General features: G+C 42.3%; 1 protein-coding gene across 4 annotated transcripts in view; it reads left to right on the forward strand.

Moving 5' to 3' along the window:
- LOC143785793 (flavin reductase (NADPH)-like) overlaps positions 1-13655 on the forward strand; it is a 139823-nt gene that overhangs the window by 112486 nt on the left and 13682 nt on the right. For all 4 annotated transcript variants that reach the window (XM_077274931.1, XM_077274948.1, XM_077274936.1 and 1 more), the window contains exon 2: positions 1558-1701. In XM_077274931.1, the coding sequence (XP_077131046.1) occupies positions 1558-1701 (144 nt within the window). The remainder of the gene's footprint in view (positions 1-1557; positions 1702-13655) is intronic.

The raw sequence follows: 13655 nt of genomic DNA on the forward strand, positions 1-13655 counted from the left end.
GAGAAATCACTGGTCAAATTTTAACCCTTATAACTTCCTAGCAAAAAAAAAAAAAATTGTTTCCAAAATTGTGCTGATGTAAAGTAGACATGTGGGAAATGTTATTTATTAACTATTTTGTGTCACATAACTCTCTGGTTTAACAGAATAAAAATTCAAAATGTGAAAATTGCGAAATTTTCAAAATTTTTGCCAAATTTCCGTTTTGTTCACAAATAAACTCAGAAATTATCGACCTAAATTTACCAATAACATGAAGCCCAATATGTCACGAAAAAACAATCTCAGAATCGCTAGGATCCGTTGAAGCGTTCCTGAGTTATTACCTCATAAAGGGACACTGGTCAGAATTGCAAAAAACAGCAAGGTCATTAAGGCCAAAATAGGCTGGGTCATGAAGGGGTTAATTACAATTCATTGGACCCCCTCCCTAAACACACTCAGAATGGCTAAATAAAATTCGATTAATATAAAGACTTGAAGAATTATCAAATTTTGAAACACATTCACATTTTTCCTTCAGAAAGTTCTGGTGTCCCTGGATCCAAAAATTTGCTCCTGATGCCCAGATGTTTCTACCCTAATTTTGAAACATCGCTTTCCTTGTTACGTACTGTTCGTTACTGTGTTGTCTGGTACCCGATAATTACCGTACATATTTTCTTTAGTTGCTCAGTCTAAAGCAGTTATTAAAGAGCATGCTTTATATAATCTAAATACTGACATTGTGATGGACTACAACAATTTTTGAAGTTTATTTTGATCAAAACTTCCAATCTTAATACAGAGTGGCGTATACTCCAGCTATATATTTAGACTCACAGTGCGTAGGAGTTTTCATTAAATCAAATCCACTTAGCCTGGGAAGGTAAGGCTGTGTTCACACATAATGGATAGGCTGTGTTCATTTTGCACACAATCAAACTGGATGTTATTTCATGAAAACTCCTGCCCTCAGTGCTTCTAAAGATGCTGTTTTGGTGGTTTTGGTGAATTTTTTCTCTATATGATTGTATGCGGAGCTGGAAAAAACATGCATTTAAAAAAAAAAAAAAAAAACAACTGAAAATAAAAAACACAATTGTTTCTTTAAAAGCAAAATCAAAGCCTTTCTGCAATATTAAAAATACATTAAAACATCACATAAGGGGTAAAATGCATAAAAAAACAGTATGTGAACATAGCCTTACAGATACAAAAATACAAGACCTCATAAGGAGAAAAAATTTGAAAATTTTGGTTGCTACAACTATAAATGAATGGAAAAAAAATCCATAGGTCCCAACCATCTTGGAGATAGCTAGAGAGTGCAGGATGTCAGTCTACGTCCCTCACTGCTACTATGAACCCTCTGACATCTCCGGCGAGGAGTAGAAAGAAACAGTAAATAGATGTGGCTTGGGAGTGTGACTAGGGGGGTGATATTTGTCCCTCCTTCTGTTATATAAAAGTTGGGAGATATTGAGTTACCCCTAAGGTGAGTTGGCAACATTGCATTCCTACCAAGAATTTGAAAAATGTCAGGTGATAATGTATATTCACTGTCATCATAAACAGGAAATCAAAATGAAGCTATCGATTCTCGGAGCTACCGGTCAGACAGGTGCAACGCTGGTAACACAAGCCCTGCAGGACGGACATGAAGTAACAGCTCTTGTGAGAAATGTCAGCAAAATGACCATCCAACATGAGAGACTTAAGGTACTGTGCACACTATAATCACAATTAATGGTACATTGTATGAAAGCATGAGCAAGGCTGTCCTTAGGCCAACAGGCATCAGAATCATCAACTCGGCTCTACATAATTTGTGTTAGTGGTGCATAGTCTTCATAAATATTTTTGGGCCTTAAAAGGTATTGTCTGGCATTAGGGTACAAGACTGCAGACCCGTGAATCCATCAGCACATGTGCAGTACACTGTGAGAATTCTCCAGCACCAGGAAGGACAGGCGCGTGACCGCTAGTATGTGATTTGCATATATGTGGTCACGTGCCAACTAGATGGGCGCAGCCTCACACAAGTGTATTGAGCAAGGCCGGACGCATCAAGTCAGAATGTGGCTGGAAGTATGGAAATTTTATACTTGTGGTACTTGACCGCCTGCTCCCACCTCCAAATCCCAGAATCCTCACAACACACAGTTAGGGTATGTGTCCACGTTCAGAATTGCATCAGGATTTGGTCAGGATTTTTCATCAGTATTTGTAAGCCAAAACCAGGAGTGGGTCATAAATGCAAAAGTGGAGCATATGTTTCTGTTATACTTTTCCTCTAATTGTTCCACTCCTGGTTTTGGCTTACAAATACTGACTCACGGGGGAGCGCGGCTGATCGCGGCCGGGTGTCAGCTGCATATCGCAGCTGACATCTGGCACTATGTGCCAGGAGCGGTCACGGACCGCCCCCGGCACATTAACCCCCGGCACACCGCGATCAAACATGATCACGGTGTACCGGCGGTATAGGGAAGCATCGCGCAGGGAGGGGGCTCCCTGCGGGCTTCCCTGAGACCCCAGCAGCAACGCGATGTGATCGCGTTGCTCCGAGGGTCTCCTACCTCCCTCCTCGCCGCAGGTCCCAGATCAAAGATGGCCGCGGCATCCGGGTCCTGCAGGGAGGGAGGTGGCTTACCGAGTGCCTGCTCAGAGCAGGCGCTGGTAAGCCTGCTGCACTCTAAGTGAGATCGGTGATCTGACAGAGTGCTGTGCACACTGTCAGATCACCGATCTGTAATGTCCCCCCCTGGGACAAAGTAAAAAAAAAAATTTTCCACATGTGTAAAAAAATAAATAAAAAATAAATTCCTAAATAAAGAAAAAATATATATATTATTCCCATAAATACATTTATTTATCTAAATAAAAAAAACAAACAATAAAAGTACACATATTTAGTATCGCCGCGTCCGTAACAACCCAACCTATAAAACTGCCCCACTAGTTAACCCCTTCAGTAAACACCGTAAGAAAAAAAAAAAACGAGGCAAAAAACAACGCTTTATTACCATACCACCGAACAAAAAGTGGAATAACACGCGATCAAAAAGACAGATATAAATAACCATGGTACCGCTGAAAACGTCATCTTGTCCCGCAAAAAACGAGCTGCCATACAGCATCATCAGCAAAAAAATAAGTTATAGTCCTGAGAATAAAGCGATACCAAAATAATTATTTTTTCTATAAAATAGCTTTTATCGTATAAAAGCGCCAAAACATAAAAAAATGATATAAATGAGGTATCGCTGTAATCGTACTGACCCGAAGAATAAAACTGCTTTATCAATTTTACCAAACGCGGAACGGTATAAACGCCTCCCCCCCAAAAAATTCATGAATAGCTGGTTTTTGATCATTCTGCCTCACAAAAATCGGAATAAAAAGCGATCAAAAAATGTCATGTGCCCGAAAATGTTACCAATAAAAACGTCAACTCGTCCCGCAAAAAACAAGACCTCACATGACTCTGTGGACTCAAATATGGAAAAATTATAGCTCTCAAAATGTGGTAACGCAAAAAATATTTTTTGCAATAAAAAGCGTCTTTCAGTGTGTGACGGCTGCCAATCATAAAAATCCGCTAAATAACCCGCTATAAAAGTAAATCAAACCCCCCCTTTTTCACCCCCTTAGTTAGCGAAAAATAAAAAAATGTATTTATTTCCATTTTCCCATTAGGGTTAGGGTTAGGGTTAGGGCTAGGGTTAGGGCTAGGGTTAGGGCTAGGGTTAGGGCTAGGGTTAGGGTTAGGGTTATTGCTAGGGTTATTGCTAGGGTTAGGGCTAGGGTTAGCGCTAGGGTTATGGCTAGGGTTAGGGCTAGGGTTAGGGCTAGGGTTAGGGCTAGGGTTATTGCTAGGGTTAGGGCTAGGGTTAGGGTTGGGGCTAAAGTTAGGGTTAGGGTTTGGATTACATTTACGGTTGGGATTAGGGTTAGGGGTGTGTCAGGGTTAGGGGTGTGGTTAGGGTTACCGTTGGGATTAGGGTAAGGGGTGTGTTTGGATTAGGGTTTCAGTTATAATTGGGGGGTTTCCACTGTTTAGGCACATCAGGGGCTCTCCAAACGGGACATGGCATCCGATCTCAATTCCAGACAATTCTGCGTTGAAAAAGTAAAACAGTGCTCCTTCCCTTCAGAGCTCTCCCGTGTGCCCAAACAGGGGTTTACCCCAACATATGGGGTATCAGCGTACTCAGGACAAATTGGACAACATCTTTTGGGGTCCAATTTCTCCTGTTACCCTTGGGAAAATACAAAACTGGGGGCTAAAAAATAAGTTATGTGGGAAAAAAAAAGATTTTTTATTTTCATGGCTCTGCGTTGTAAACTGTAGTGAAACACTTGGGGGTTCAAAGTTTTCACAACACATCTAGATAAGTTCCTTGGGGGGGTCTAGTTTCCAATTTGGGGTCACTTGTGGGGGGTTTCTACTGTTTGGGTACATCAGGGGCTCTGCAAATGCAACGTGACGCCTGCAGACCAATCCATTTAAGTCTGCATTTCAAATGGCGCTCCTTCCCTTCCGAGCTCTGTCATGCGCCCAAACAGTGGTTCCCCCCACATATGGGGTATCAGCGTACTCAGGACAAATTGGACAACAACTTTTGGGGTCCAATTTATTATGTTACCCTTGTAAAAATACAAAGCTGGGGGCTAAAAAATCATTTCTGTGAAAAAAAAGAGGAATTTTTATTTTCATGGCTCTGCGTTATAAACTGTAGTGAAACACTTGGGGGTTCAAAGTGCTCAACACACATCTAGATAAGTTCCTTAAGGGGTCTACTTTCCAAAATGGTGTCACTTGTGGGGGGTTCAATGTTTAGGCACATCAGGGGCTCTCCAAACGCAACATGGCATCCCATCTCAATTCCAGTCAATTTTGCATTGAAAAGTCAAATGGCGTTCCTTCCCTTCCGAGCTCTGCCCTGCGCCCAAACAATGGTGTACACCCACATATGGGGTATCGTCGTACTCAGGACAAATTGAACAACAACTTTTGTGGTCTAGTTTCTTCTCTTACCCTTGGGAAAATAAAAAAATGGGGGCGAAAAGATCATTTTTGTGAAAAAATATGATTTTTTATTTTTACGGCTCTGCATTATAAACTTCTGTGAAGCACTTGTTGGGTCAAAGTGCTCACCACACATCTAGATAAGTTCCTTAGGCGGTCTACTTTCCAAAATGGTGTCACTTGTGGGGGGTTTCAATGTTTAGGCACATCAGGGGCTCTCCAAACGCAACATGGCGTCCCATCTTAATTCCAGTCAATTTTGCATTGAAAAGTCAAATGGCGCTCCTTCCCTTCCGAGCTCTGCCCTGCGCCCAAACAATGGTTTACACCCACATATGGTGTATCGTCGTACTCAGGACAAATTGCACAACAAATTTTGTGGTCTAATTTCTTCTCTTACCCTTGGGAAAATAAAAAAATGGGGGCAAAAAGATCATTTTTGTGAAAAAATATGATTTTTTATTTTTATGGCTCTGCATTATAAACTTCTGTGAAGCACTTGTTGGGTCAAAGTGCTCACCACACATCTAGATAAGTTCCTTAGGCGGTCTACTTTCCAAAATGGTGTCACTTGTGGGGGGTTTCAATGTTTAGGCACATCAGGGGCTCTCCAAACGCAACATGGCGTCCCATGTCAATTCCAGTCAATTTTGCATTGAAAAGTCAAATGGTGCTCCTTTCCTTCCGAGCTCTGCCATGCGCCCAAACAGTGGTTTACCCCCACATATGGGGTATCAGCGTACTCAGGACAAATTGTACAACAACTTTTGGGGTCCATTTTCTCCTGTTACCCTTGGTAAAATAAAACAAATTGGAGCTGAAATAAGTTTTGTGTGAAAAAAAGTTAAATGTTCATTTTTATTTAAACATTCCAAAAATTCCTGTGAAACACCTGAAGGGTTAATAAATTTCTTGAATGTGGTTTTGAGCACCTTGAGGGGTGCAGTTTTTAGAATGGTGTCACACTTGGGTATTTTCTGTCATATAGACCCCTCAAAATGACTTCAAATGAGATGTGGTCCCTAAAAAAAAATGGTGTTGTAAAAATGAGAAATTTCTGGTCAACTTTTAACCCTTATAACTCCCTAACAAAAAAAAATTTGGTTCCAAAATTGTGCTGATGTAAAGTAGACATGTGGGAAATGTTACTTATTAAGTATTTTGCGTGACATATGTCTGTGATTTAAGGGCATAAAAATTCAAAGTTGGAAAATTGCGAAATTTTTAAAATTTTCGCCAAATATCAGTTTTTTTCACAAATAAACGCAAGTTATATCGAAGAAATTTTACAACTATCATGAAGTACAATATGTCACGAGAAAACAATGTCAGAATCGCCAAGATCCGTTGAAGCGTTCCAGAGTTATAACCTCATAAAGGGACAGTGGTCAGAATTGTAAAAATTGGCCTGGTCATTAACGTGCAAACCACCCTTGGGGGTGAAGGGGTTAAAGATGGACAACCCCATTAACAGCATATTTTTAAATGCTTTTAGACCATATATGCTCTATTTGTACTTGTTTATCCTATTGAAGGAATCCTGTTATTAGGATATTACACTGCTAACTAATGGCATGTTTGTAAAGGCCCTTTAAAGCTGATTTATCATGATTGTATAATTTCACTTGCAAGTTTTAGGCTAGGTACAAATCACGCCATGATCAGAGTTTGAACAGACTGGACTGCACTCAGATGTTACCAGAGTGTGGTCCGCTGTTTCTCACACACTCATTGACTTGCATGGCCAAGTGCAATACGAATATTGATGTTTTGTTGGACCAAAAATACAGTTGTCCACACGAGCCCTTCGAGAAATTCAACATTTAAGTTCTAGCTGAAAGTGTAGTGGGTTGCACACTACACTGACACATCTCCTTTGCTCTCTCCTTTTTTTTGCCTGCCGCTGGCCTCTGGTCTTTGACTGAGAAGTCACTCTTGTCCAAGGGACCTGCCACCTTTGCTGGAGATTTAGCACAGGTGCGGTCTTTGCACACGCAGTAATCTCCTGATCAGATTGCCAGACTATCAATCTACTAAAGCACTGACCTCTCTAAAGAGAAAATCTCGGGAATTGATGGCACCTGTGCAAAGTCTCTGCATGGGAAACAGGTCACTGAGAGAATAGTGACCTGTCAAAGACCAAAAGCCAGAGAGGAAATTCAAGAGGCAAGAGAGCTGTAAGTGCAGTGTGGTCCTGACCAACTGCTGCAACTTGTACTTAGCAGTGTGAGATCTCAGCAGCAGGAGGGACACTAAGGAGCTGTCAATTAGGTACAGTACAGACCAAAAGTTTGGACACACCTTCTCATTTAAGGATTTTTCTGTATTTTCATGACTATGAAAATTGTACATTCACACTGAAGGCATCAAAACTATGAATTAACACATGTGGAATTATATACTTAACAAAAAATGTGAAACAACTGAAATTATGTCTTATATTCTAGGTTCTTCAAAGTAGCCACCTTTTGCTTTGATGACTGCTTTGCACACTCTTTGCATTCTCTTGAAAATGGGAGCACATTTTCTCCATTGTCTGTATGTTTAAAATGGAACTGCACTCTGATGACATCCGATGCTTTTTATGCACCTGTGAGGGGGTGGTCGAGTGTTTTATTGTAATGTAATACAATATATGTAATGTGTAATGTTATTGTATGCTTAACGGTGAGTAGAAGGCAATGATGGTTTATAGTTATCCTATGGCACAGTCCCTGTTAGTTTAGGACACAGGGTTAACTGTAAGGCCGACTCTCAGTGGGAAGGAGGATTGGGATCACTGGGTAGAGAGAGATAATTAGGTTTGTGGGAGAAGGGAGAAGCAAGAAGACTGTTATCAAGAAGAAGAAGAAGCTTGGTGTGTGGTGAATACAGGGGACTAGGAAAAACGGGGACAAGCAACAGAACAATTCACCTTCAACAGGCCAGTAAGTGAAATGTAACCTTTTCCAGCTGCAACATAGCAGTAATGTGCTGAGACTTTGGACAGCCTTGTCTGTAAGGCACATCCAGGACAGTCAGATAATGGAAAACAGCTTGAGCAGGAGTTCCCTTACATGTAGGTTCCAAGGAAATGGAGTTACCTTTACAGCTGAGCCATTCTGCATTAATTGCAAAAATTGTCTCTGTACCCATGAACATTGGAAATGAACAATTGTCTGGGAAAGAAGACCATGAGAAGTGTGTCACATTATCCCCTGTATTTGAACATGTTTGGTAGTAAAAAGGACTTTCCATTTACAAGATGGAGTGGCTTTCTCATTCTGGAGTCGAAAAGGGTTGACGCTGTGGTAGGTGAAATGGAAGTGAGTATGGAGGTTTCTTCTACTGAAGCACCGCAACCCACACACCCCCAGAGACCCAAATGTCCCCCCTATTTCTGAAGCAGGTCGAGGTGCTGAACAAACAAAACTCGCCCATGACTACCACCGTGTGCCCCGTTACACACCCATAGACTTGAATGAAGAAACATCCAGTTCCTACAATCCAAACAAAACAATCAATGACTCCAATGAACAATCCACAAAAAACATGAACAAGTCAGAGTGCAGACATGCAATGTGCTTCAGGTCAATCACGATTCATCTTCATGGTATAAAACATACACAGACAATGAACTCCGAGTGCAGTCCGATGTTTTACATGCACTCATAGACTTTAATGGAAAATGAAAAAACATCCAATTCCCAGGACCCAAGCAAAACAATCAATGGCTCGACTGAACAATCCACAAAATACACGAACAAGACATAATGCAGATTTGCTATGTGCTTCAGATCAATCATGATCCGTCTTCATGGCATAAAACATACACAAACAATGACTTGAGTGCAGTCCGATGTGTTACACGCACCCATAGAAGTGAATGGGTGCAGATGCTCCAATTTACAGAGCCACTTGCAGCATGCTGCGATTTATGTTTTCCCCCCCCCGAATGGGCTTGAGAAAAAAATAGATCTGCACTACCCCATAGAATAACATTGGTCCAAGTGTTATCTGATAAAGTCACATGGACATCGTATAGGGCTCGTGTTTGCGAGCCCTAATTTTATTCATTTTTTCGTTTTGTACCCTATGCTGATGTTTCTTTTTGTAATGTCATTTTACAGCTCATATGACATTTTGATTGTTTCTTATTGCATTTTTTTTTAACAACAGTGACCAAAAATTGCAGTTCATGCATTCTGATTTTTCTGTTCTTTGATTAATAAACGGTTTAAAGGGTTGTATATTTTGATAGATCTTTTTTTAACAATGATACCAAGTTTGTTTGTTTTTATTTTATTTAGTGAGGAAAAATGACGTGATGTAAACTCTTGTATACTTTTTATTTTTTAATGTTTAACCCGTTCATTCCCAAAACTTGTTTTCACATTCTTGACCAGGCAATATTTTACAAATCTGACCACTGTCACTTTATGAGGTAATAGCTTTCTAACACTTCAGCAGATTCCACTGATTCCCACTGGTTTTTTCATTATATTTTGAACTTCATGATAGTGGTAACATTTCTTTGATATGACTTGCATTTATTTGTGAACAAAATGGAAATTTGGTGAAAAATTTGAAAATTTCATGCCCTTAAATCACAGAGATATATCACACAATATAGTTAATAAATAACATTTCCTACATGTCTAATTTACATCATCACAATTTTGGAACCCAAATTATTTTTTGTTAGGAAGTTATAAGGGTTAAAATTTGACCAGTGATTTCTCATTTCTCCAACAAAATTTACAAAACCGTTTTTTTTAGGGACCACCTCACATTTGAAGCAACTTTGAGGGGTCTATAAGACAGAAAATACCCCAAAGTGACACCATTCTAAAAACTGCACCCCTCAAGGTGCTCATTCAACCACATTCAAGAAGTTTATTAACCCTTCAGGTATTTAACAGGAATTAATGGAATGTGGAAGGTAAAAATTAACATTTAACTTTTTTTCCTAACATTTTAATTTAGACCCATCGAGCTACAGCTTTGCTGCAAATCCTAAATAATGCCTCTTGAATAAGAAACTGGCACTTCCTAGTGACATCACTGTGATTGTGGCACTACTACCACCACTACCCCCCCTCACACTAACCTCACTACTCCACGGCAGTGCTTCTGGCCGGAGCACTTGGGATCTTACATCTTTTTTGGGATTGCATCGGGCGGCATGCCAACGGGAGGAGCTCCCACCGCACACCACTAGAACCGCACTAGCATCTGACGCTGGGATGGAAGTCGCACTCATCTAGCCCAGTAAGTGCAGCAATCACAGTGGTCTCACTAGGAAGTGGCAGTACCTTATTCAACAGGCATTATTTAGGATTTGTAGCACGGTAGTTATTATATGTTAATTCATACAGCATACGCATAGTGTTCAGACAGGACTGCACACAAAGCCTGTCAAACTACCAGCAGCTTTAGTCCCCATACAGTCTGTGAGCGTGTTCTGCTGTGTGCTTTATTAATTTAGACCCAATTTTTTTTATTTTCACAAGGGTAAAAAATGAACCCCAAAACTTGTTGTGCAATTTCTCCTCAGCATGTCGATACCCAATATGTGGCAATATGCACAAGCACTGCATAAAGTGGCCTCACCTCCTCTTCCTCCACCTTAACATCACACACAGTACAGTCCATAGAGGCAGCACTCCAATTACCCTTGTTTCTCCCTGCATCACAACTCTCCAACCGCCCAAGTGACCCAGAGTACAAATAGTATAATTGCGCAGCATGGGACCAGCTTGGACCAGCATTTGTAGCTTAAACCGACAAGCCTACAACCTGCAGCGATCCTCTGTCTGCTGAACTGCCGCATGACCAACTCTACCCTCTCCTAGTGTATCCTCACACATCCCCTGTAGACTGTGAGCCCCGCAGGCAGGATCCTCTCTCCTCCTGTACCCCCTAAGGAACTTATCCAGATGTGTGGTGAGCACTTTGAACCCCAAGTGTTTCACTACAGTTTTATAACGCAGAGCCGTGAAAATAAAAATTCTTTTTTTCCACAAAAATTGTTTTGTAGCCCTGTCATGATCTCAATGGCAAGAGAACATAGCATCAGCATATATAGGAACTAGCTCTTGGAAGATGGGAACTGAGCTGACCATGAACTAAACCTAACGCACAACTAGCAGTGGCCGGGTAGCATGCCTACGTTGATTCTAGATGCCCAGCACCAGCCGGAGGACTAAATAATGCTAGCAGAGGAAAATATTAGTCCTAGCTCACCTCTAGAGAAATACCCCGAAAGGAGACAGAGGCCCCCCACATGTATTGGCGGTGAATTAAGATGAAATAACAAACGTAGTATGAAAATAGGTTTAGCAAATTTGAGGTCCACTTACTACATAGCAGAAGACAGAAAGGACACTTTCATGGTCAGCTGAAAACCCTATCAAAACACCATCCAGAAATTACTTTAAGACTCTGGCATTAACTCATAACACCAGAGTGGCAATTCCTGTTCACAAGAGCTTTCCAGACACAGTAACGAAACTACAGCTGTGAACTGGAACAAAAATGCAAAAACAAACATGGACAAGAGTCCAACTTATCTAGTAGTTGTCTAGGAGCAGGAACAAGCACAGAGAGGCTTCTGATAACATTGTTGACCGGCAAGCAACTAACAGAGAAGCAAGGTTATATAGCGACTCCCACATCTTGATGGGAACAGGTGAACAGAGAAGATGAAGACACCAGTTCAATTCCACCAGTAGCCACCGGGGGAGCCCAGAATCCAAATTCACAACAGTACCCCCCCCTCAAGGAGGGGGCACTGAACCCTCACCAGAACCACCAGGGCGATCAGGATGGGCCCTATGAAAGGCACGAACCAGATCAGAGGCATGAACATCAGATGCATTCACCCAAGAATTATCCTCCTGGCCGTATCCCTTCCACTTGACCAGATACTGGAGTCTCCGTCTGGAAACACGGGAGTCTAAGATTTTCTCCACAACGTACTCCAACTCACCCTCAACCAACACCGGAGCAGGAGGCTCAACGGAAGGCACAACCGGTACCTCATACCTGCGCAATAATGACCGATGAAAAACGTTATGAATAGAAAAGGATGCAGGGAGGTCCAAACGGAAGGAAACAGGGTTAAGAATCTCCAATATCTTATACGGGCCGATGAACCGAGGCTTAAACTTAGGAGAAGAGACCCTCATAGGGACAAAACGAGAAGACAACCACACCAAATCCCCAACACAAAGCCGAGGACCAACACGACGGTGGCGGTTGGCAAAAAGCTGAGTCTTCTCCTGGGACAACCTCAAATTGTCCACCACCTGCCCCCAGATCTGATGCAATCTCTCCACCACAGCATCCACTCCAGGACAATCCGAAGATTCCACCTGACCAGAGGAAAATCGAGGATGAAACCCCGAATTACAGAAAAACGGGGACACCAAAGTGGCAGAGCTGGCCCGATTATTGAGAGCGAACTCCGCCAATGGCAAAAAAGCAACCCAATCATCCTGGTCAGCAGACACAAAACACCTCAGATATGTCTCCAGGGTCTGATTAGTCCGCTCGGTCTGGCCATTCGTCTGAGGATGGAAAGCGGACGAAAAAGATAAATCTATGCCCATCCTAGCACAGAATGCCCGCCAAAATCTAGACACGAATTGGGTCCCTCTGTCAGAAATGATATTCTCAGGAATACCATGCAAACGAACAACATTTTGAAAAAACAGAGGAACCAACTCGGAAGAAGAAGGCAACTTGGGCAGAGGAACCAAATGGACCATCTTAGAGAAACGGTCACACACCACCCAGATGACAGACATCTTCTGAGAAACAGGCAGATCTGAAATAAAATCCATCGAGATGTGCGTCCAAGGCCTCTTAGGAATAGGCAAGGGCAACAATAATCCACTAGCCCGAGAACAACAAGGCTTGGCCCGAGCACAAACGTCACAAGACTGCACAAAGCCTCGCACATCTCGTGACAGGGAAGGCCACCAGAAGGACCTTGCCACCAAATCCCTGGTACCAAAAATGCCAGGATGACCTGCCAACGCAGAAGAATGAACCTCAGAGATGACTCTACTGGTCCAATCATCAGGAACAAACAGTTTATCAGGTGGGCAACGATCCGGTCTATCCGCCTGAAACTCCTGCAAGGCCCGCCGCAGGTCTGGAGAAACGGCTGACAATACCACTCCATCCTTAAGGATACCTGTGGGCTCAGAGTTACCAGGCGAGTCAGGCTCAAAACTCCTAGAAAGGGCATCCGCCTTAACATTCTTAGAACCCGGTAGGTATGACACCACAAAATTAAACCGAGAGAAAAACAACGACCAGCGCGCCTGTCTAGGATTCAGGCGCCTGGCGGTCTCAAGATAAATCAAATTTTTGTGGTCAGTCAATACCACCACCTGATGTCTGGCCCCCTCCAGCCAATGGCGCCACTCCTCAAAAGCCCACTTCATGGCCAAAAGCTCCCGATTCCCAACATCATAATTCCGCTCAGCGGGCGAAAATTTACGGGAAAAGAAGGCACAAGGCCTCATCACGGAGCAGTCAGAACTTTTCTGCGACAACACTGCCCCAGCTCCGATCTCAGAAGCGTCGACCTCAACCTGAAAAGGTAGAGCAACATCAGGCTGACGCAACACAGGGGCAGAGGAAAAACGGC

This window comes from Ranitomeya variabilis, chromosome 1 (genome assembly GCF_051348905.1).
Source record: "Ranitomeya variabilis isolate aRanVar5 chromosome 1, aRanVar5.hap1, whole genome shotgun sequence".
Lineage (NCBI taxonomy): Eukaryota > Metazoa > Chordata > Amphibia > Anura > Dendrobatidae > Ranitomeya > Ranitomeya variabilis.